We start from the raw sequence: 26,282 nt of genomic DNA, 5'->3' as shown, positions 1-26,282 counted from the left end.
AAAGCATACCAAAGGCATTTCGTGAAGAATGTTGGGAGGACAATGGCTTCTTTTAATAGCTTCTTGTCACAGGTGCGATATCTATCAAACCGAAATGAGATGTAGCCAAGGTGTTAGTTAAATTATATAAGATTATTAATGTGCCTAAATGTAGCTAGTTCATTTTGTATTTCTATGAACAACATAAAAGTCGTGTAGTGTTAACTTAGTGTTGCCCAAATCATGGGAGTGAGTTCATTTTGTACGGCCGTCGGCTATAAGGAACATAAAAGTCATGCAGGATACAACATAACTTAAACTCAAAGTCTCAAATAAAGATTTTTTTTCAGACAATATAAAGTTTGACAGAAGGAAACAAGGTCAAGCTCCTTTTACACTCCTACAATGGCAACAGGTGTCAAGGACAAAGTAATTCCTTGGGAGAGCATTATGAGAAATACTTACCCTACTTGGTCCCCCGATAATGAGGTAAATGTTGGAAGGCATATGAATGGTTTCATTTTTAGACCCTTCCTGGTCAATGAATACAATATGTGGATGTGTGTTTGAGAGAGACACAGGGAGAGATACAGGGAAAAGGGGGGGACCTCAAATGTGAAGCGTGGCATGAAGGCATATATTATTATGATGAAAGGAGAATGTGAGCAAAGAACTACAGTCTGGGTGTAGAAGTTTCAAGAAATTGGGATGATAGAGTCCTTGTCATCTATGACAATTGTGGTAATGAATCCAAACTAACACTTTGACCTTGGAAACAAAAATGGTAACTTACAACTTTGGAGGGACAAAGAGTGGGGAATCATTCGAAAGATCAAACCTTAGAAGGTAAGAGAGGTAGGCAAACATGTGGTATGGTGATATGACACCATAACAACCACACAAAGTCTCGATCTTACCAACTTCAATCCATCCAATAACAATTATTTTACTACAAGTGAAATATAAAAAGAAAATTGATTGCGTGAAAAGCAAAGGCTTTGGGATAAATGCGCAATGAGCACTCAACACATGTGCATGTGGTGGTGTATGGTGTGATATGGGTAGGGAGAGTCCCATCTTTTACTTTCATGGATGGTGCACCTGCAAAGATAGCACAAAAAAGGAAAAGAGAAAGGTCATCTTTGCACGAGGACCTATATATTGCCCCAATTTCTTTTCTTTCTTTTTGGTTTGATAATTATACATGGCATTTGCATATACAAGAAGGGAGGGCCCCAACACATACTCACCCCATTTCATTTTCTTTCTTTTTGAGGTCGATTAGTATTTATCATACCAAAATGCATATGGGTGAGAGAGAGAGAGAGAGAGAGAGGGAGGGTAAGGTGTTGTGAATCAATCTTATTAAGATGGAATTATCGATGGTCAGTTTCACTCAAATAATTTTGAGTAGATGATTGATTTTCCTGACATTTCTTTCTTTCTTTTCCTTTTTCAATCTTATTAAAATTGCTTTGTATCCCCATGAGAGGAAGCAGAAGCAATGAGTGGGTTAGGGTGAAGGAGTAGTTTTCTAGAGGTTTTAAAACTTTAGTGTGGAATTGTCCACTATACTCATTCATACTTTTCCATGGCAACTTTTGTCATGAGGGGGCCTTCGAAGCTATATAGAAGTCACATGGGTTCGACGAGGAAAGGTGGATGAGGAATAGTTTTTGTGTAGGGGTTTTGATAACTGAGATTGATGTTATCTTACGCATTTCCACCCTCATTGCCTGTTTATTATATGACTTATAGTAGAGGGGGAGGGTCTTTATAATGAGGGCAGTTTTATGAATTTACTGAATTTAGACAATTCCTTCCTTTTTCCTTATATTAAAGATTGAAATTGGCTAGCAATAATATAGAAAGGCATATGCATCTAAAAACACAGGGAGGCATCGTGGGGTTTTCAGAGAATTCTTTGTAGAGGCATTGCCTAAAGTTGAATTTTTGCAGTAGTTTTTGTTTGCTTGTTTTGCTGAGGGCCTATGTTGGTAGGTTCTTATTTTTTAGAGGGAATTAGTAAGGTTGAACTCTGCACTGCTTTCATTTGATTCTTTTTAGTTGACATTATAGTGGGGTGGATCTTTAAACTTCAAGGGGTTTTTAAATTGCTCTATATCCCAAGGTTCTCACCATAGAGGTACACCTTTATATGGCTCCTTCAGAATCCGAACATGAAGTCACTTCAAATTTGGCACCAGATTCTATGTCACAACCCCCAGTATATTTATTCCGGTCAAAGTTGCCGACAATTGAGATTCCGGATGACATGACTTTGCCAGAGTATTGCTTGCAACATTCAGCAAATTTGGGATCAAAACCATGCCTCATTGAAATGGGACTGAGTGGTCAAGCAACTAGTGAAAATCATGTGACCACCTTTGGTGATGTGATAAAGAAAGCGCGACGTGTGGCAACAAGGTTGGAACCAGTTGCAGGGATAACAAAAGGTGATGTAGTGATGCTCATGATTCCAAACTCTTCAGAGTTTGTGATTTCATTTCTTGGGGCAGCCATACGAGGTGCCATTGTCACCACTTGCAACCCTTTCTACAAATCCCAGGAAATCGAGAAACAACTCTCGGCATCTAAGGCCAAACTCATCATAACCCAACTTGGCTACATCCATAAGCTCACCCACATCCATGTAGCCCACACTTTCCAAGTCATGGTCATCGACCATGAACCCCTTGATCTTTACCAAGGCCAAGACCAGTCTAACCACCATCACCTTGCCCATGATCATGCTCCCCTTGACCCCCCACAATTTGGGCCTATCCTTTCTTTCTCTTCGTTCTTTGATTTTTCAGATGATTACCAACATGATAACTTTGAGCTAGACAATTGTCATGAGACTAGTGGCTTCAATGATGTCCACCCCGACGATGTTGTTGCTCTTCCTTACTCTTCTGGTACCACCGGCCTCCCCAAGGGTGTCATGCTCACACATCGCAACCTCGTCACTAGCATCTCCCAACAAGTAAGTGTTATCATTTATGTTAGACTAGGAAACTCGAACTCACTTACATATTTTACATTGATAATGATCAAATGTAGCATATTAAAAAAAAAACAATCTAAGTCATTCAACAACCATAGAGTAATGTTACAATATAAGTGTTTATTCTTCAATCTTGATGCATAAAATACCTAAGTTTAGATTATCATAATGCATGTAATTTAATGGAAGCAGCACGCAAGCCCTAACGGTTCCAAGGTGAAAAAATACTCAAAAATGTATTGATTAGCAACTTTGTGTAAAATAGGTCGATGGAGATAATCCCAACATGTATTTTACACCTGACGACATCGTGTTGTGTGTGCTACCCATGTTTCACATTTACTCATTATCAATTGTGTTGTGTTGCTTACGAGTGGGTGCAACAATGGCCATCATGCCAAAGTTTGAGATTGAGGCACTATTGGAGGTAGTGCAACGACACCGTGTGACAATTGCACCACTAGTGCCACCAATTGTCTTAGCTTTAGCCAAGAATCCACTCGTCCAACAATATGACCTCTCATCCATTCGTATGCTTATGTGTGGTGCTGCTCCACTTAGCAAGGACCTCCAAGACTCCTTCAAGGCTCGTGTGCCCCATGCCATTGTTGCACAGGTGACAATTTTTTAGTTTGGTTTTTAGTATGATAGGATTACTTGAGTTAATCTTTTCAATCTAGAATTTCCATAATAGTGAAGTTTTACATATATACTCAAGACTTCTTTCACATTAATGAATGCATTATTTCATAATAATAAAAAGACATTAAGCACTCAAATGAAAATGCCCATTAAATAAGAAATGATAGATTTAAAACACTTAACTATATTGCTTGAGCGAATCTAAAATGAAACCTTATAACTTTATTTACTCTACATTTTTGTATACTTAGCTAATGATTTTACCCCCTGTTTTCACTTCTAGAATAGGGCTAAATGCTAGCGGGGAAAATAGAGAAAAAGAAAAGGGATGAAAAGAAGTAAATTTTAGTAAGAAATTCTACAAAGAACGAACTTCATAGTGCCACATATACATGAATAATGAGACCAAGGGTAAAATCATTATATGATACTTGATACAATTGTCATGAGATAGATAGATTTTATTAGCGTCTTTGGAGCTCAAGTATGACATATGAGACCATTTCATGTAATATATATGAAATTACGTAGCGATTAGCGATGTTGAAGAACTTTACCAATGAATATTGCAATTGAGAGTGCACATTATGATTGTGAGGGAAATTAGTGCAAGAACTAGGTTTGCTTGAAGATACGTGGAAAGGTAAGTCTAATGTGATCAAATGCAATTGTATGTGTGTGTGTGAGAGAGAAAGCCCAAATGGATCTAGTTTTGTTGGTAAGGTTGCCCAACGGAGACTAAGGGGTCATGGGCTCAACGCCTACATTTCGTAGTGGCATCTAGTGAATTAAGAGATATGTAAGAAGTATGTAATAGAGAGATGAGAAAAATTGGGTTTGAAACCCCAGACATAGTGTTTGTAGTGTAATAACTTACCGCTAGGGTAAGCTAATTACAATAAAAAAAGCAAGAGAGAGACCTTGTGTTTAATAAAAAGAAAGAGTTAAGTGTTTTGGCATTATAAGGATATGTTACAGTCTCCTTGACGTCTGGTCTAAAAATGAGAGAGTTTGTGATCCTATTTACAAAATAACAAGCAACCATTGTTTCTTAGTATGTATCATTATGATTTGATAAAAAGCTAGTTTCGTGTTGTGGAATCTGGAGGGTGCAAATGAATAAGTGCATGTGAGTGTATTTAAAGAAAAGAAAGAATGGTGATTGTTTCATATTATAGGGCTATGTTATTACAACTCCCTTATGGTGGTGGAGTAAAATTTAGATAAAGAAATTGTGCGAGCTTGTTTAGAAAAATAAATAAGTGTCCAATGTTTCCTCATTATATATCCATGTGTAGCAATGGGCATGGTTTTAGCTCAAACCGAACTGAACCGTTAAGCCATGGCTTAACGGTTTATTGGTTCAAAGATAAGTAAACCATTTGGTTTGGTTTCAAATATTATGATCCGGTTTGGTTTCGGTTCGGTTCGGTTCGGTTTTGAATTTCACGGTTTAGCGGTTTAAGGGTTTCGGCTTATGTGGTTTGGTTTAAAGGTTTATAGGTTTATCGGTTTGGTTTGGTTTTGATTTATGATAAACTGATTTGGTTTGGTTCTAATTTTTTTTTCATAAACGGTTCGGTTTAAATGGCTTCATAAAATTTAAACAGTTTGGTTTGGTTTGGTTTCAAGGCCAAGAAACCGAACCACGCCCATTGCTATCCATGTGGTGTGATGAAGTGCCAATCTCGGCAATGTAAATAAATAAGGGCATGTGAGTGTGTTTGAAACGAATAAAGAGTAACCCTTGTTTCCTTTTCGTAGGGCTATGGTATGACAGAGGCGGGTTCGGTATTATCCATGAGCTTAGCATTTGCAAAATATCCATCGCCAGTGAAGTCGGGCTCATGTGGTACGGTGTTAAGAAATGCAGTGGTAAAGCTCATTGATCCCGAGACTGGGTTATCAGTTCCTCGCAATCAACCAGGAGAAATATGCATAAAGGGAAACCAAATAATGAAAGGCACGTTTCAAACTGATTGTGGAATAATAAAAAACTCAATAAATTAAGAGGGTAAAAACAAGTCTCCTTAAGGATTAGCACTTAGTAATATAGAGTTCAGAATCACTGTGAATCACAAAATTTGCACCAATCTATTTGATCCCAACCAATGTGTAAATGCCAACTTTCCTCTATAATTAGGTTATCTCAATGATAGCGTTGCAACTTCAAATACAATTGATGAAGATGGCTTTCTACACACTGGAGATATTGGCATTATTGACGACGACGATGAATTATTCATTGTGGACAGGGTGAAGGAGATTATCAAGTTTAAAGGGTTCCAAGTATGATCAAATGGGCTTTTTATTACTCAAACAAAAGAAACTTTATAAGCTTAAATATTTATGTGATTGAGATTAAGTTTTGCCACTTATTGATGCAAAACTAATTGTAGGTTCCTCCAGCTGAGTTAGAGGGCATTCTCATTTCTCATCCTAGTGTGACTGACGCTGCATGTGTGCCGTATGTACTCAATCAATTTCTCCATTGTTATTATAAAAAAAGAGTTGCTTATCTTTTACTGTTAGAAATTTGATTTGTCATTGCATTTTCTATTGACAGCAAGAAAGATGAAGCTGCAGGGGAGGTGCCTGTGGCCTTTGTTGTGCTTACAAAAGGGTCTGAGGTGACAGAAAATGAACTAAAACAATTTGTGGCAAACCAGGTGAACAAGTGTTTAACACTTCATTTGGTTTGATGTGTGATTGTATAATGCACAAATAAAAGTTTAGTGGATGTATTAATATGAGTGAATTGTTCACATTCTTATCGGTTATGCATATTGCTCGATTACAAATGATTTAATAAGGATATAAAGTTGTGCATATTGTATTCAAGCGTGGGCAGCTACATAAATCATACAACATAGGATTGTTGTGTTGTCTCAACATGCGAAGGATGTTTCTACCCAATGCTCATCCTCTCTTTATAAATTATAAGTTATGTTAATCTTCATGCACATAATTTTATTTGCTAGTTGCTCCAATATTTCATTGTATATGTGTATATATTACTTGTAAATTCATGCATGTGTAAGTATGTAGATTATTTATGCATACTTTTTGTATGGGCATCTTTTTTTTTGTTAAAGCTACTTGTTAACTTATTATTCATGTTGACTAGGTGATTTTCTACAAAAAACTTCACACAATTATTTTTGTGGACCACATCCCCAAATCACCCTCTGGGAAAATCTTACGGAAGGAGTTGCGTAAAAGAATAGAAGAGGAAAATATATTGTAAGTGTTTCCTCGTCATGATTACTGTTGGCGTAGGATGGAGGTTCTCATATGAAAATCATATCATAAAGAAACTCTTCAACATCCTACAAAGATATTGATGGTACTTAACTAAATGCAAGGTTGGTTACTTTGTAAATGTTAAGCTCAATCACCATCACTAGGGGATAAAATTATTGTTTTGTGTGTTGGTACAATCCATACATGGCTATCCATTTGCAAGAGCATGATTAAATAAATTCTATGATTGCAGACTCAAATGACCTAAGTTTGTAAATTACTTAAAGATGAATTGATATTGAACAATTGAATATGATTAAAAATTGTTTCCTACAACATATACATCACAACTCGAAAGTGGTCATCTTTTTAACTATTTCTGATTGTGAGATATGAACGTGTATGTCCATATGTTTATAATAACACCCAAAACAACCTTCTATTGCATATATTAAATAGATTGTGGGTTTATCTTACAACTAAACAACAAGGAAGCATACTTCCCCTTATGGTCATAGTGAATTTGGTAGAAATTTAGCTATCGAAACCCACTATTCTAAACAAAAAGTAGGAAAAGAAGATACGTCAAGAAATGTGTAAGATCTTAAGGTTAGTTTACAATGCCTAAGAGAGGTTATTAAAAACAAATGATAATCCATTATAGTCTTCAAGAGGCTATTCAACTTACCTGCGGAACCTATAAAAAATTGCATGTGACTCATCGGTAGACAAAGGATATGACTTATGGAACCCATCAAAAGGGTTATAAAAATATCCTTTAAAGAATATTGAAGACACACACATTGGGGTACTCATTTACATTTTCTATAAGATCACTCTTATGCTCAAGTGGAGAATGTATATACCTGCATAAGAAGTGGGATGATTGTGCTCAACTGGGAGAAGTTGATGCAATGATTATAGATGTTGGGAAACATTATTCAATGTTGTGATATGAGGTGCTTTCCGTACTCGAGCTCTTGGTCACAACACATTTTATTGATGCAATATGCTCTATGTAAGTATCTCTACACCTTTCTAAATTGAATCATGATTACAATTGCCAAGAGAGCCAAGAGAGTGATTGCTTGTCGTACTTTGAATGACATTATATGGTTTGAACTTTGGTATGTCCAATCATTTCCTTGTAATTGATCAATTGTTTCGTTGCAATAGTATGGATTTGCAATATTATTGTGTCCATGAGAGAAAACGAAAGAAATCCCACTATATATGATATCTAATATTGATAAATAAAGACATGATTGGTAGAAATAGATTAAAAGAGTATATCAAGGTACAAATACTTTTGTAACTAGACTTTCCTTATCTCAAGATATTTTAAAATTTGATCAAAGATACATCTCCAATTGACAGTACTCATCCCTTGAAGCTTGATCAAAGGAGTAGAGCCACATTAAATGGTCCGTGAGTAAGGAAATGTGTTTTATGTGAACTATAAACATTTTGGTACGGGTTCTTCCTCATTGTATTCCCCATGGCTAAAAGATTGATCGATCAATGTTGTAATTGGCAATGTCTTGGGTTCAAAACCCAATTCTCTTATTGTAATTAGCTTACCCTAATGGTAAGTTATTACACTACAAGTACTACATCTTGTGTTTGAAACCCAAATTTCTCTTTCTCGATTACATATTTCATACATATCTCTTAATTCAGTAGATGCCACTGTAGACTGTAGGGGTTGAACCCATGACCTCCCGTTCTCCATTGTGCAACCTTACCAATTGAGCTACATCCATCTAGGCCTCAGTCTCTCTCTCCATCTAAAATGTTGTACTATACGGAACACTTCATGCACTTCTCTAATTTAGGTTTTATTACACGATCAAAATACCTAGATACATTCTTACCAAATGCACTAAGGGTGGCCATTGGAGAACTTAGGATATCATCTCACCAACTTGAGACTGAGAATGGTCGTGCTAATAGAGTCCCTAAAGATGAAAGGCTATGTAGGTTATGTCACATAGAGATAGAGGATGAGTATCACTTTACATGCAAGTGTCCAACTTATGCCGAGATAAGGGCGAAATAACAAGACATACTAGGACCCTCTTCCACCCTCTCCAAACTATTAGATACCCCATATATAAAGAGACTAGGTAGGTATATCTTAGAGGTAAAACAACATAGGGAGAATAAACTACAAAGTGTTAACCATAACCATTTTAATATTCCCCAACATGTAACTAATGTAACTTTTCAAGAACAAGGGGAGACGATGAATGTGGACACACCTACACCACTCAACCTTTGTCTTGATGAAGCAGAAATGCAAAGAACAACCAAACGCCCTCGAATATAAAGAGACTAGGTAGGTATCTCTTAGAGCTAAAACAACATAGGGAGAATAAACTACAAAGTGTTAACTATAACCATTTTAATATTCCCCAACGTGTAACTAATGTAACTTTTCAAGAACAAGGGGAGACGATGAATGTGGACACACCTACACCACTCAGCCTCTCTCTTGATGAAGCAGAAATGCAAAGAACAACCAAACGCCCTCGGATATAAAGAGACTAGGTAGGTATCTCTTAGAGCTAAAACAACATAGGGAGAATAAACTACAAAGTGTTAACCATAACCATTTTAATATTCCCCAACGTGTAACTAATGTAACTTTTCAAGAACAAGGGGAGACGATGAATGTGGACACACCTACACCACTCAGCCTCTCTCTTGATGAAGCAGAAATGCAAAGAACAACCAAATGCCCTCGGATGCCGAACTTCAAAGCAACTCAACGTGGAGTAGAAACAATTAAGAAGATAAGGGAACGTAAGCTACGCCACCTAGAAGCTATAGATGGGGTACTTTTTACATTGGGACCACGGGTCACATCTACATCGAAACCCTTTGACTTGCCACTTCTTTTCGAGAGACTTGGATGGAACTGAAACTAGGCCTAGTATAAAGTCATTTCCTTATAGAACATGTTTTTTTACTAGAACTCTTTAGCTTAAGTTCAATTTAGTTTAGTTAGTTCATTAACAATGTAACTTCGTAGTTACCTAGATAGAATCTAGTTAGAAGTGTTGACTATAACGCCTTAAATAGGACCTTGTACTTAAATGGGATATTCTAGATCCTCCACTCCTAAGTACATTTAATATAGGACTTACACATTAGTACATATATTCTACTCACACATGTGCACCTTTGCACATGAGATGTATATATACCTCATTGTGGGTATTTTTGTATTTGATGATAGTTGATGATATTTACCTTTTAATATACTTTATCATCCATCATCTTATTTTGTGTTCATAAGTGTACTTCTCTCTCTCTTCTTCTCACGCACACGTACACGCACATATGACTTAATCTTCTGCTACGTAATCGTTTAACTTAATCACATAATTAGGTAATAATTATTCCTTAATTAATTACCTAATCCTTAACATGGTATTAGAGTGTGTGGTTTAGAAAATCCACTAAGCCCACCCGACTCCATGATTGTGTGTTCGAAACGCCGACGACAAATTCCGGTCATCCGCTACCATAGTGTCGCTACGTAGCACAAGTACGTGATCGAAAAAAGAAGAGCCAACAAGGAAGACACAAAACAACATGAACACACAAATGGGTAGCTCGCTCCCTAGCGAAAAGCTAGACCGGAGCAATTATTCATCTTGGGAGTACAAGATGACCCAATACCTTGTCGGCCAAGGGTATTAGAGCTACATCAACGGCGCACTCAAGAACAAGCCCGACAACACAAACGCCAACTACCCAACGTGGGAGCAAGGAGCGAGTCGGGTAATGTATTGTTTGGCAACATGTGTCCACGACCATATGCTTAGCCACATTCGAGACACCAAGACGCCTAAAGAGGCATGGGAGAACATAAAGAAAATGTTCGCCGCCAACACGACCGCCCGCAAACTTCAACTCCGGCAAGAGTTGAATAACATTCGGCAAAAAGACATGTCCGTGTCGGACTACACTACCAAAATCAAGAGCATTTGTGACTCGCTTGGCTCCATCAACATAAACGTCGACGAAGACGAGATGGTTCAAGTATGCTTGGGCGGCCTCACACAACGATTTCATCCACTACAGACGGCAATCTTGGCGAGAGAAAACCCTCCTTCATTCTTCAACCTCCAATCAATGCTATTAGTCGAAGAGAACCACGTCCGAACCAAAACCAAGACACCGGAAAGACAAATGTTCTTCTAGAATTCGAACGGTGGCCGAGGAGAAGGTCATAGTGGTAGAAGAGGTCAATTCGACCCATCACACGAAAGGAACTTAAACCTTCACGGAAGCCATCGAGGAACCTTCGGAAGAAGGGAGAGCTTCCACGCCGAACATGGTCGGCAAATGAGGCCTGCAACTTGCAACTATTGTGGTAAAATCGGCCACCGCGAGGAGGAATGCCGAAAAAGAAGAAGTGAGTCGGCTTCCACAAGTCAACAACACACGAATTACGCTGTCAACTCTGAATACGATGATTACAACGGACTATTCGTAATGAGGCATAGAGCGAACTCTATGACAACCTACGACTCCGCAAGCACCTCAATTTCGGAAGATGTGTAGTTCGTCGATTCCGACGCCTCACATCACATGACATCTCACGAAGAGTGGTTTCGTGATTTACGAACGCCGGATCGACCCAGCTTCATATAGACGGGAGACGACACCACGCACCCCATTCGGCACATTGGCAATGTCCCATTCGGGAAAGAATGCAAGCAAACTTGCATCAAGAATGTCTTGCATGTGCCCACGATAACGAAGAATTTGGTCTCGGTAGGCCAAATCGTGGAGCAAGGAATGGAAGTTTGCTTCAACAAAGAAGGATGCTTCATTGAGAAAGATGGCCGACTCATAGCAAAGGGGCGGAGAGACGGCCGAATGTTCATCCTCGATTCAAATGAGGTGAAATCGGCAATGTACGCCAAAGGTCTCAAAACCGAGACAAGCATCGAGTTGTGGTACAAGAGAATCGGCCTGGCCCACATAAACCTCTAACGGCTTCAAGCGATGCAAACCAAGGGAGTCGTCATCGGACTTCCGACATTCGAGTCGAAACGAGTCGACCGAGTATGCGAAGCGTGTCAACTCGGCAAACAACATCGACTCCCATTCACGAAGGAGAGCTCCACAAGCAAAGGCCTCCTCGACGTCGTACACTCGGATGTATGGGGACCGGCTCAAACGCCGACGATCGGCGAATGCTGATACTACGTAACTTTCATCGACGACTACTCGCGCTACGCGTGAATCTACCCGATAAAGAAGAAGAGCAAAGTGTTCTCCCACTTCCAAAAGCTCAAGGGGCAAGTCGAAAAAGAAACCGGTCGGCACATTCGATGCCTACGATTGGATGGACGAAAGGAGTACTTCTCCGATGAATTCACCTCCTACCTCCAAAGTGAAGACATTCGTAGAGAATTCTCGTGCCGACACACACCCCAACAAAATGGAGTAGCCCAAAGGAAGAATCGGCAAATAGTCGAGGTAGCATGTGCCATGATGCATTTGAAGCACATGCCGAATTTCTATTGGGCCGAAGTAGTATCCACGGCCGTCTATCTCATCAACCGGTACACCACCAATGGAGTTCATGAGCTAACTCCATACGAGCTCCTCGTCGGAAGGAAGCCGATCCTGTCACATCTCAAGGTGTTCGGAAACATTGCGAATGTACGCATCCCGAACGAACAACGACAGAAGCCCAACGCAAAGTCGGAGGAATGTATCCTCATAGGATACTCGTCCGAGAAGAAGGCGTACAAGTGTTACAACCCTTCTACCCAAGCGGTTCGGGTAAGTCGAGCTGTAGTCTTCGACAAGTCTGCATCCTAGTACGCACCAAAGACAACTTCGACTCCGACTCCGCTCGACCCGGAATCCGCCGAACAAGAGGTAGAAGCCGAAGATCAACTCGCGCATATGAGCGAAGAAAGTCCGGTTACGACCAAGCTTAGTGGCCCACAAGAATCTTCACGCGACCCAAGCACGTCGCGGCCAAGTACGAACTTGGACAAAGGCAAAGGTAAGATGCCCAAATACGAAGTCGATCACCCCGACGACAATGATTCAGATGGATCGGCTCCCTCACTAGATAGTGAGTTCGGAGTACCCATCATGCGGACACCCGGAGTAACGAAGGCGCTCACATCGGCGAGCGAAAAGCTTTGACGCTCATCTAGAGCTAAGAACCCCGTCACGCGGCTCGGCTACAACGAGTATATGGCCCATCACTATGCCTTCGCGATGAAGGTAGCTGTCAAACAAGAGCCCAAGAGCTCCACCAAAGCGGCTCGTCACCCACGATGGGTGGAAGTAGTCGACCTTCACCCACACACTAAAAGCCTTCGTCACCGGCTTGAGGGGGAAGAACCGAGATTGCCACAACGAGGAAAGCCGAAGGCCGGACGGAAGCACATGAAGCCGACAAAAGCCAAAGCGGATGTCGGACGCCTCACACTTGAGCTTGAGGGGGCGTGTTGAGATATCAAGCTCAATTTAGTTTAGTTAGTTCGTTAACAATGTAACTTCGTAGTTACCTAGATAGAATCTAGTTAGAAGTGTTGACTATAACGCCTTAAATAGGACCTTGTACTTAAGTGGGATATTCTAGATCCTCCACTCCTAAGTACATTTAATATAGGACTTACACATTAGTACCTATATTCTACTCACACATGTGCACCTTTGCACATGAGATGTATATATACCTCATTGTGGGTATTTTTGTATTTGATGATAGTTGATGATATTTACCTTTTAATATACTTTATCATCCCCCATCTTGTTTTGTGTTCATAAGTGTACTTCTCTCTCTCTTCTTCTCACGCACACGTACACGCACATATCACTTAATCTTCTGCTACGTAATCACTTAACTTAATCACATAATTAGGTAATAATTACTCCTTAATTAATTACCTAATCCTTAACATGATGATATATGACCTTGTAGAGTGAGTTCTCTCTCTCTCTCTCTCTCTCCATGGTTGATATTTCGTGACGTCTGTAGCACTCTCAATTGCCACAAAAGAAATCATTTTAACTTTACAACATATATTCTGATCCCAACTAGTGAATCATATTCAAATTGAACCATAGGCCCCAATACCTCAAGAACTCAAAAATACTTTGGAAATGAGGCATAGGTTCATTGTTCTCCATATGTGCAAAAACCCAATTGAAGGAAGATATGCTTATTCCAGTTAGAGACCTCCTCACTAAATTGATACACCTCCAAACCATCCTAGCCATAAGGCATAAAAGAAATCGATGCCTAATATGTTCCAATTCCACCGAACAAAAGATACACATTCCTCTAACAATGTTTCGTTTTTTTAATGCATCCCCCAAAGGTAAACTCCAACCATAACTCTTCAAATGAATACCTTAGCTCATAGGATTAATCCAAAAAACCAACTTGCCTTTGATCACATGTAACCACGAGGTAATGGGCTTATGAAAACCCCATATCTTAATAACCCTTTCTTCTATCCACTTATGTTTGTCAATCAACTTATGATAAATATTGTTTGTTGAAATTGACATAGTCAACCTCCTATTTCCAACAAACATCCAATGAAGCTCTTGAAATCCCCCATCGAAATCATGAATTGGCTCATATGATGGTAGTAATTCTTGCAGCTTATCCCAAAGAAAGGTACAACCTTTTGGAATACGAAATGTTGATCTTGTTGTTCAAAAAGCCTTTAATCTTCTTTGTGACACCAACATAGCATCCTTGACTGTTACCAAACCCAATCCATCCATCCAATTAAATTCAAGGTTAAGAAGTTGTTTACCTTCCTATCTCAACAATCTTGATGCCACCAAAACCTCCATTTGTAATGAATTGGCACATCCCCTTTCTTGTAGGGGATGAATCCAACATATTTTGCCAAGATGTCAACAAATGATTAACTATCAGAAACCTTGCACATTTGACATTCCTTTCAAAATTAATGACATTCCACCAATTAACTTTAACCATCATGTTTCCGAGCTTAATTTCTATCTTATTTATAAATTATGCCACCATTTCTATCCAAGGTTGTACACCGTCAAACATAAATCGAATGAAAGTAAATTAACAAGCCACCATATCCTCATATAAATTCAATATTGATCTCCCACCAAGCGGCTTCAAAGTACAAACATGATCCCATGTCAAGCACAACATGACACCTTTCTCTTCAAGATTAACATCCGCATTGAGTGTGACACCATTTCAAGAGATTTCTTCGACCATGGTAGCAAAGGAAGATAATAAGACACCATTGAGACTATAATGGATTGGACCACCTTAAATTGTACATGAAAAGGCTAGAATTGAGACCTCCAACATAAAAACTTATCCTCTAACTTTTTAGATACACACTCATTAAGTTTCGTATTTGAAACTTCCACCCTAATTGGATATCCAAGGTGACAACAAATCATACCACAATTTACTATCCTTCCTAACCACCCCAACCCTAATACATCTTAATTTGTACATGAAATGAGGACAGATTTATGTATTTAATTCTCTGTCCTGAAGCATTTGAAAACAATTCCCACACATCTCTTGTTTTACTAATATTTTCTCAATTAGGTGCCAAAAATATGATATAGTACATGGCTTCCTTGAATAGCAACCTTAGTTCAAGCAATTCTTTCTCCATAGCATATTGTATAGTTTAACAAGAATAGGTGTGTCACAATAGTGAATAGTAAAGAATTAATCGGGCATCCTTGTCTAATTGATCTCCGAATAGAAATAGGTTGTGTTACTCCTCCATGAAACATTACACATGACTCTCTCTCTCTCTCTCTCTCTCTCTCTCTCTCTCTCTCTCTCTCTCTCTCTCTCTCAACACCCTAAGCACAATTCAAGTCAAATGGCTCCCATTGTCTCTAATTTTCATGTACAATTCCCACATGTGTACCCTACAAATCAAGCTTCCCTAATTTTAAATATGTTCCTTAATAGATTCATGGAGTTTGGTTTTGGGGTTTAGAAGAAGGCCCTAGAAAGTACACAAAGCACACTTGTACTAATGCCCACCCTCAAAAACTTAATCATGGACTTGGAAGGTGGTCTGAAAATATAGATTTAAATGAAAACTTTGAGTTAAATGTGCAATGATTCCCTAATACATCCAAATCCCCTTTTGTTGGGAAGAGTTCGTCAAAGTTAAACATATAAAACCCCATGCATATCCGAGAGGTCATGATCCTCAAACTGAAGGCCTTAAATAAAGAGCTACATCTTTGGCCAAAACAACTAAACCTAGTGCTAATCAAAGTCTATGGACACCAAACATGAGCAACCTCACTTCATTTCAACTTGGCTAGCAACTCTAGAGGTAAATGTTAGAAATGTGGAATGTGGAATGTGGAAAAGTTCATGAACACCAAACACCCACACAACCATACCTCACTTCAACTTGGTTGACAACTCAATTGGCCAAAGTTAGAAATGTTGATTTCTAGACATCAATAACATGCAACCATACTTCACTTCAACTTGGTTAGCAACTCAATTGTCCATGAGGACCATTAACAGTATCCCAAACCACTAGGACTCCCCAAACATGAAGATGGTGGCCCAAAATACTAAAATGCTCAATTTGAGATCCATCTCCACTCTCAAGTTCATGCAAAGTGGGCAAAATAGCTAATGTTTGCCAATGGATGGCATAAAGGAAATACACAATGTTTGCTTACCAAATATGCGCGAACTGAATCAAAGCAAAGTCACTCCAATGTAGCCTTATGAATTCCTACAAAACCCTAGAACAAAAAAAAAAAATGTTTTATTTTATGTGAAGGGCCACAAGTGCACACTAGATGACGTCAAAACATACGTGGTATATAAACTACCATGAAGAGTCACCAAACTTTTAGGAGAACACTCAATTTTGGTTGCCTACCTCATCGTGATTGGCCATGCACCAAAATTCTCTCATCACCCTCGTTGAAACAATCATATGTGCCCTCTCCTCACACATTTTGATACCCTAGGGATAAATTTAATACTTTGTGTTTCTCCTTCATCACTTTCTTTGTTTGAAGCACCTAAACCTAATTATTGTAATTAACTTAAAGCTTGTAAGTAATTGAGAAGAGTAAGAAAAGCTAGTTTGTATTGCTGATTTCTCGTCCTTTCATGATTGTGTAAGATCTCCTTTTGTGAATGTGATTAAATTGTATAGTAAAATTAGAATATGATTCCGTATTTATTCCATGTGTGAGTCATTCAAGAGTCATTGAAACTCACTTTTTCTCGTCTCGCCAACAAATGCAGATTGTGTTATGTTCTCACACACCAACCTCTAGGTGGTTATTAAGAAGAACACCCGAGTAAGATGTTAGCTTCGATAAATACACAAAATGATGATATATTGAGTTACAAGATATGTAGGTTAGATTGTGCAAAGAAGTGGGAACTTTTTTCTCACAAAATAAATCTTCTATTTTCAACAATGACGAGATGAAAAGGCATTCAAGGTATCTGGGGTCATGACATACCTATCTCACTCCAATAAGGATAATTACAATATGAGGGAACTCCATTAGTAGGACCCATATAAAATGGGCAATCATCCATCATTAGGGAAATAACACCCAATTCCAACTTTCCATTGTTGAGGCTAACTATAAGAAAGTTATTATACACTATCATATCTTGGAAAAGTATATAGAAGTTTCATCTCGGAAGGGGGAGTGTATGATGATTAAGTCTCATTTTTGGAATAGAGACAAAGGTGTCTCCTTGCACAATATGGAGTGAAGTGATTCATGAATTGAAACACATTGTTTGTATCACAAGCTAGAAGCTAATACTAAGTTTTTTATTTGCCTAATGCTAAGTAATATTAATGAGCTAATGGCTCATGCTACTCTTCAATTGCAATGCTTTTATAAATTGAATGGAAATAAATGTATATGGATATTGCACCAACATATGCATAAACTAAATGTCTTTGACGTATGCAGTATGCAATATGCAACATGTTGCCATAATTCCAAGGGGAGTTATTGCATCACATGTTAGACGATTCCGTCATCAATTTCTGATCATAACCATGATAGATAAAAGAATGAAAAAAATTGTTTTGAGAAATGTTTTTCATTAGTGACATGAAGCCTAGGCACTAGTTTTTGTTTAATCGACAAACAACAATGTGAGGAAGCAATATTCGGATCTAATTGGGAGAGAAGCATGGAAGTATTTTGTGCTATTTTTTTTAAAACATGGGAATGAAACATTTCCCAAATGATTGAAGTTGTCATCTTCAAGATTAGTGGCACTAATTTACATGGGTGGCCAAGTGCTTGTATTCCTGAAACCAAAACATCTGGCATACGGATTTGGTTGGGTGGCAAGACATACATATCCATGTTTTCTTCCCATCAACCCCTCAATATTTGGACACTTGACATTTGGTTTCACTTGTCATTTTTTTCATTGTCATTGACAATATTGACATATCATGGGTCACAAATAATGACTCCATATTGAGTGCTTTGTATAATGCCACTCTTGATCATCAAATAACAATGAATTATTCACATATTAGATACTATTGAGTACTCTAGTTGTCGTTAGTGATCTCTTCCATTTTCATCATTCTTTGTAAAGTCAAGCCCAACATGGAGACGTTTAGAAACAATTCGTTGGTAACAGTTGGCATTCATTGCTTCCGCATTGCATCAATCCTAGTTTCCATCTTGAGATTTGGCTACAAAAGTTCACTTTCCAACTTTATAGAGAAAAAGTTTACATCTAGATTATATTAGGAAAATGCTTGATCATGTCCCACTAATTTCCCATCTAATAATTCATCCGCCCTCCCAATACAGTAAACCTTTTCTTTGTGTTTAATATTTTGATCCAATTGAACCAATTGGGCTCAATTGTCAATGCTATATCATTATACGCTGACTCGTAGGTGCAAGGTCCATTCCCCAAGTTTCATGTAATTAAGCTTTAAGACTAAGTTGATATCTTGATCTCATGTCTCCCAATTTCCAACTCGCTCTCAAATCAGTTTTAGGTTTCATGTTAAGGATTTCACAATAACATTTTGCTTGACATCTTTTTTTCTGGATCGGATCTCACATTCTCGAAAGCAATCAACTTCTTACCTGAGGCAGCCATTCGGCTTGGAAAAACATGTAAAAAGCTTTCCATCGAAATACACATCCTACTACTACCCAGCTGCATCATTCTCCGAGCTATGCATAAGAGACAAGACACAAGAGACAAACTTCATTAAAAACTTTCATATTAGGATTAATATACATTTTTTGAATGACACATTCTCTTTTTGTCGGAGAAGAACCCCATTCTAGAATGCACCTTGGCATCAATTAATGAGTGTGAAAGACGACATCTTTGGATATAACCACGCCCCTTCATTCTACTTAGCATCTCATGATGATCATTGTCATCATATTTAGCATCAAACCATTACCATCACACCATCTCTACACCCCTAGCCATCATCATCATCATCAGTATCATCATCACCATTATCCTCTTTTGAATACAAACTCTCTAGCAATCCCTCATTTGTTGAAGTGAAGCTGCCTTTTGAATCCACCTGCCATTGCTTCTTCAGCTCCTCAAATGCTTTGGATGCCGCTGCCGCAACTCCAGGATTGACATCCATGGTAAGTCTCTGCTCAAAATGATCATATTGCCATCACTAGTAACTTAAATAAAATGCCTTTGATCTTTGAAATTATTACTAATCTGTCACGAGAAAAATCATTAGCTAATCTTTCACTTTGAAATCATACAGTAAGTCTTTCATACCTTCAAGGCTCCCATCCCAGCATTCCCTAGTGCCCATAAAGATGGAGCATTCCCCAGAGCATTAGCTAAAGCTTGCCTGTCAAGCAGCATAGTATTTTATTAACATCAACAGTATAATTACTTCTTTTATGAAATTGACATAATAAATTATTTGTATTCCTTTATGTACACACACACACACACATATTTGATAGTCCATAAATTAGATGAATGAAATAATGTGCACAAATAAAATGGTGCTAGCAGAGTAAGTTGTAAGGAGATAAGGATATGATTTATCATGTGCACACAGATTATATATAATATGTTGTAGCATTTCTCATAAATTTTGAGAAAGGGTAAAATCAGCCCAATAGACAACTAGTGAGAATGAAGAAATAACTGACAGAACTGCTTAACATATATTAAAATTAATATTTGGTGACAATTGTACAAACAGAAAGCAAAGCAATACCTAGTAGCCACATCTGGTGAGTTTGCACACTCAGCAAGCATGGTTGCACTACTTGCACCATCTACTGCATCCATATCGAGAAGTGTCGAAATAATCAACTCAAGCTATGACCAAACACCACAGAGCATCAAAATCGATGACATACTCTTGTTAGAAATTAAGCATGAGGCATTGCACAAATGTTACATAAAATATTTGCATTCAGTGTTGATCTGTGTACATATCAAAGTTCAAATGTCAATTCCTTCCATACATTTAAAATAACAAACTTCAGATCTCCATCCCATGCACCTTGGAGAATCAACTGAACACAGCATCTCAAATAACGTAAAAAAAATTACATTCGCATAGAAGGCAAGTGCCATGTTCCCTTTTTTATCTCTATATCCCCACAAGGGACATTCTGAGAGGTTAAAAAGTCTCAGCGTTTTAGTCACCACATCTGTGCCTATCAATTACACAATACATCATTGCAATGTATTTTACATGCTTCATCACTACTACAGGATTTTCTAGGTTAAGCTCTTTCAATCTCTCAACCAATATCAATTTGAAGTTTCTGCTGCCATCTCCTCTAGAAAGATCTTTTTCCTTTCACATGTTGTTCCATGTGGTTCTCCTAAAAGGATTCTTAGATGCACTTAAATTTATCACACCATGTTTCTCCAAATCATGGTGTCATGAGGTTGAATTTCCTTTTACACTGTAGACTCTTCAACATCAACATGATGGCCTAAGCATAACGCTGTTCCAAAGTAGCCTTAACAGTATTTTTGCATCACCATAAACAGTGTTTTGCACATGGTAAATCATATTGACAAAAGAACCAGACAATACAAGAACTGCAAATGTTTGTACCTCCTCTGGATCACTATAGTCAATGCCATCTGCCTCTGCAAGTGCTGATGCTATATCCCAGTACGCGTTCTTCACATCAAAATCGAAGTTCCAAAACCATTCTTTTTCTTTAAAAAGTTTCTACTTGCCTCAATAGTGAGGTAAGTTTTACAGAAACATAAACTTGGAAAAAATCCACTTCAGTGTTACCTGAAGAGAAGCTAATTGATCCTGTTCTGATTTTTCTCTCTTTTTTGAGAATGTCTCAGAAACTGTGATATGATTCTCTAGGTCATACTGCCTGAAAAGTCAGGGAAAAAGAGAATTTACCATCAATTTAAGAGCTCGGAAAACCTGATATAATGGATATAAATTAGATATAAAAGGTCTACCTTTGATAAGCCCTTTTAACCAACCCATTGTGAATGCTCTTGACAAACTACAATTACAAGTGATAAACATTTGAGACATGAAAGCATTGCATCCAAGGCATATTTTTTAATACATTTTTTTTAAGGAATCTTAATCTCTTAGGAAGTCAAGAATAACTTGCAATAGACACATCAAACTATACCTGCAATGCCATGTAGGCATCTTCCATTGCCCGTCTTTTTGCTCTTATGTCAGCTAATCGCAAATCAGCCTGAGCAAAAGGAGGATGTAATTTTACACACTAAAGAAAACAAGGAAACACTACGATTCTATTTTTATCGGCATTTCTTTCACAGATATACCACTTAAATAAACAAAATTGTGCTGCATGCACATGTTCACACACGCACAAGATCACTAAAGAAAGTAAAAAATGACCGGTTTCAAGAAACTAAATTCAAAGTTGTTAATGAACTAACCAATAAATAAGTGCATCAAACACGTCAATAAATAAGCAAGGTAAATCAATTAGAAAGGTAATTAGCAAGATGAGCATTCACAAGAAAGTTCCACATTTATCAAAGCAATTATAAACACTTATCATGAATATCACACCCTATATTCAACAGAGGTGAGGAGCTATATCGAGGGTAATGAATGATCCCATGTGGCATTAGGTGTAAGCCCATAGTTGGAGAGAAGTGTGATGAAAAATCAAGATCTAGGAAAACCTGAACGTTATACTATGTAACTGCCTTTGAAAAGGACATAAAATGTGGCTGATAACTATAAGTTAAAATAGAGTTATGTAACACTATGATAGATAGTGATGAAAAAGCAAGATCTAAGAAAGTGGATTTACAAGCTGAATGTTATATGATGTAACTGCCTTTGAAAGGGACATAAAATGTGGCTGATCACTAAAAGTTAAAATAGAGTTATGCAGCACTATGATAGATAGTGCCAGACTAGTCCCACCATATTATGGAGTTCATTTTGTTGGAAGACAATAAATGATCCTGTAATGACATCCTCTGATGCCCCTAGACCTAAGGAAGACATTGGACGAGCGAATGGCACTCAAACCAACAAACAAATATAAGATATCCGATATTTTTCTCCACAACGACAGAGCTTAAACTAACTATGCATGAATCAAGCAGATTCCCATGTGGCTTAAATCTGAAAGAAGAAAAAGTCTCATGGATGTGTGAGAGTGAGAAAAATTGTAGCCAGAAAAGATAGATGGTACATGACAAGATTGGAATACAGTGATAAACAATAGGGACCCAGGAATGGTGACAGTGTCAGTCAAGATGAATTAGAGCTGAAAATGCAGAGCTGATTGAATCAAGTACTCTATTAGTCTAGGAAAATCCCTTGATATGCAGTTCATAGACATGAATTTGAGCAATAGTTATTACATCTAAAGCACCATCACTCCAGTGTTTCTCTGCTGCAGTCTTTAACTGTATTTGAGCTTCACCTGTAAGACCCTGCATATAGCCACAGTCCAAATATACAATAAAAAGGAAGCTCAATCCTTGGAAATACATTAGACATAGCATTTCATAATCACTGGAAAACCACCTCTAGACGTATACCAACCTCAGCAATCCTCTGCAAGAGTGCAGCATTTCTTCGGGCATCAGTATCAAGTTTCACAGTATCTTCTCTGGCACGAGCTGTGAGAGAATTGAATGTAGTAAATTAAAGATGATTGTAGACACCTTCTATTCTCAAAATGATCCACACAAGGGAAAGTTTGCTTCATTTCATAAATTTTGGATGCAAGTCTCCATCATAATATATATTTATTTATTTATTTACAATGATAAACTGAAATCTCAGGCTGCTAACCATCAAGCTTTAAGAACCCTGAACCCAACAGAGCAACATCTTGGCGAGCTCGCCTATCAAGATTTTCAAATCCACTGTCAAAAATGAATCTAGGTCTCCTTAGCAAACCAAACATTTATATACATGTCTTGCTAACACAAAAAGTTTGAAAGCATGTGTATCAAGTCGCCTACCGTGCAAGTAATAAAAAACCCTCACGTGCCCGAGCATTCACAATCCTAGCATCATTAAAAGCATATTTGGCTGCTCCTTTAAGTCCAGCATAGCAATCAGAAGAAGAAGATGACTCCAAGGTTTTCTGCGAATCAGTTGTTGGAGATCCTAGGTATTCAATAGCTTTTTTTTTGCCCCTCGAGCAAGTTACACCATCTTCGTCATTCCAGCATGCTCGAGGAGTAGACTTATATCGCATACTTTTCTTATATCTCCATGATTCTATTGCCAATACCCTATTATTACATTGCCATCCACAAACCGAACCTTTTACGAAAATATGATGGTCTTTGCAAGTTCCCGTGAGCCCTAGAAACGGATAGGTCTCCTGAAACCCCATGCATATCGAATCATGCATTGGCCGCATGGCTTACAATTTTCAGAGCCAAATCAAAGTAGAGACTACTGTGATGAGAACAAACAATCTAATATACTTGGTTTACAATTCAATTTCCAGAATTATATAGAAATGGACGTTTGGTTAGTTCCCTTCGATCCTGCAAGTAAAATTTAAAATAAGATAAGAATTCTTCTCGAATTCTGATAAGTAATGCATGGGCAATAGTATCTTAAGATGAAATGATATCTAAAATGAGAAAGTGACACACCAATTGGAAAGGAGTACTTTTACCTAGACCCATTTTTTACACCCAAATGATACATATACATATACATACATACATAAATATATAAATATATGTGTGTAAGCCATAATATTAACTTCTAGCAAACTGATGAATGCGTATACCATCCTCAAAATTCAAAAAATAATAATCCATACAGATTAATGTCTTAGAGTAAAACCATGGGATTTTCTATGGAACTTAGCCAATTTTGTATGTACGGACATACGCATGGCCATATGTCCCGATATGTGTATGCATATGCACATATCCATGTCGCCTCTAGTTAAATCTCTAATGGATTCAAGAACATAATCAATGAATATTTGACAACCAGTAGGTACAGTTTCGAGATTCCAGGTAGACACGACTGGCAAAGCCTAAGAGGGGATTGGAATAACTTGAAAATCTTCTATTTTCCTATGCACGTATATATGTATGTATGTTGCAGACGGCCTAAAGAGAAAAAACAGGTCAAAAAGTAGCGAGAGTTTACTAGCGAGGGAGAACAGAGAGATAGGGCAAATTCCACTGGCATGGGAAGGTTTTGCTGCTGAAGAATATCAGACAAATTCTCAGCACCTTGAAATCAATCCGAGAGAGAGAGAGAGAGAGAGAGAGAGAGAGAGAGAAGGATTTACACATTTTCAACATGCTCAAATCAATCCAAGGGGAGACAGAGACAGAGGGAAGGGATTTCGCTTACCTCAAGATCCAAGCTTGGATCAAACTTCTCTGACATGGACAGCAGGGATGGGAAGGATAGGTCCCTCTCTTTCTCCAAGCCTGAATGAAGCTTCTCTGACAGGAACAGGGATGGAAGGAAGGAAAGATTGATCCCTCTCTTTCTCATATGTGTATAATACAGTATATATAAAAAACAGAGTATCTAGAGAGAGAGAGAGAGAGAAACAGAGTATGTACATATGTGCTTTTGTGGTGGAGATTCTTTTCATGGTTTGGGGCCCAGAATCTAATCTCATATGGCCAACCTCACACATCATGGAACCCATACATTACATACATACATACATACATACATACATACATACATACACAAATACACACATACACACATACATTATACATACCATGAAACCCTCAAAGGCCTGGAACCCATATATACATACATACATTATACATACATCATATGGTTTGGGGTTTAAAGGCCTGCCACCGCGTGCATCCGTTCAGTTGGACTCCAATCCCTCCTGCCTACCTCGACGATTTGACTTGTCCACCCATCTGAGCAGGTGCCATTCAATTCCATGAACAAAAAGGAGAGCATGTGTGTATGGTTGTTACTAATCGAGCTAATGGTGAGCTCAAGAATAAGATATTAAGGAGGAGAATGCGCCAGTACCAAGTACGACTCGACACCACGACGGTGGTATGGGACTCCGACCAAGGTTCGAGTCCGTCTTGATCCCTTCGCTCGGGGGTGGTCGGGTGGATCAACAACCTTCTTTCTCTGTCTCCTCTCTATTTTCTAATAATATATTTCCTTATCTCATGCTTACATTAAGAACTAGCTCTAACAAGTGGTGTCCCATACCACTGAATATTACCTTAAGCTCTACATTGGTTGTTGACTAACGGATCCGAAAAAGAGAGCTTAGCCTCACTAATGGAGTCTTGGCAACATCTCAAGATGTCATAATGACAGGAGGTAAATAGTCCCCTTTCTATTGTGGTGTGCGTGTGTTCCTTTGTGCCACCCTTTTAGCACACCCTTTTTAGCATGCATGTAGCTAAGCCAACCCAAATGGGTACCTTTGTATCAACTATAGATTGAGCAAGAAGTAAGAAGCTAAGTAGGTTGGTTTTGATCTCTTATGTGCATTTCACACTATAATGCATGGATTATTTGTTTTTCCAAAACTAAATATATAAACATGACTATGCATGATAAAGTGGGGTCCACAAGCGTTGACGATGTTTCTCAAGATAAACATAGATGAGCTCAAAACATATAGATGTGCTATGATGATGTATTAGCAAAGTTCACACTCGACAACCTTACAATAGTTGTTCATCTCCTCTTGTGACTTTACAGGTGACCCTAAGGCTCACAATAATAACATTGCCTACATTGCTCCCAAAAGAATGGCTTTACAAATAGCTCAAAGTTTCAAAGTAATATCATTACTTTGTGAATGCATGGACCTCTATCATACATTCAATTTGATGCCCTAGAATAATCCATTGGCACCTAACAGGATGGTTTTATTAGGA

The 26,282-nt window shown here is 38.2% G+C and overlaps 2 protein-coding genes and 1 long non-coding RNA gene across 3 annotated transcripts; 1 reads left to right on the top strand and 2 right to left on the bottom strand.

Annotated features, from left to right (window-relative positions):
* Positions 1–1,846: 1,846 nt before the first annotated feature.
* LOC147854991 (4-coumarate--CoA ligase-like) lies at positions 1,847–7,207 on the top strand. The gene is made up of 7 exons (XM_087331407.1): positions 1,847–2,965; positions 3,252–3,602; positions 5,393–5,591; positions 5,772–5,917; positions 6,028–6,095; positions 6,195–6,297; positions 6,756–7,207. Exons 1-7 carry the CDS (start codon positions 2,138–2,140, stop codon positions 6,873–6,875), a joined length of 1,815 nt encoding a protein of 604 aa, XP_087187533.1. The 5' UTR covers positions 1,847–2,137; the 3' UTR covers positions 6,876–7,207.
* An 11,931-nt stretch (positions 7,208–19,138) lies between these two features.
* LOC147854990 (senescence-associated family protein) lies at positions 19,139–23,791 on the bottom strand. The gene is made up of 11 exons (XM_087331409.1): positions 23,385–23,791; positions 23,212–23,285; positions 22,960–23,036; positions 22,776–22,847; positions 21,554–21,622; positions 21,372–21,418; positions 21,190–21,280; positions 21,001–21,069; positions 20,143–20,246; positions 19,689–19,764; positions 19,139–19,551 (listed from the first exon to the last, which is right to left on the bottom strand). The coding sequence occupies exons 1-11, from the start codon at positions 23,789–23,791 to the stop codon at positions 19,366–19,368; spliced, it is 1,272 nt and encodes a 423-aa protein (XP_087187535.1). The 3' UTR covers positions 19,139–19,365.
* Positions 23,540–24,900, bottom strand: LOC147854989 (uncharacterized). Its single transcript, XR_015531007.1, has 2 exons — positions 24,754–24,900; positions 23,540–23,921 (listed from the first exon to the last, which is right to left on the bottom strand). It is a non-coding gene; the product is annotated as an uncharacterized LOC147854989 (long non-coding RNA).
* Between the last annotated feature and the right edge of the window lie 1,382 nt (positions 24,901–26,282).

This window comes from Azolla caroliniana, unplaced genomic scaffold (genome assembly GCF_043228905.1).
Source record: "Azolla caroliniana isolate FFs.n. ecotype wild unplaced genomic scaffold, voAzoCaro1.0.p SCAF_15, whole genome shotgun sequence".
NCBI lineage: Eukaryota > Viridiplantae > Streptophyta > Polypodiopsida > Salviniales > Salviniaceae > Azolla > Azolla caroliniana.
Note: the sequence above shows the minus strand (reverse complement) of the source record. Positions and strands in the feature narration are given on the sequence as shown.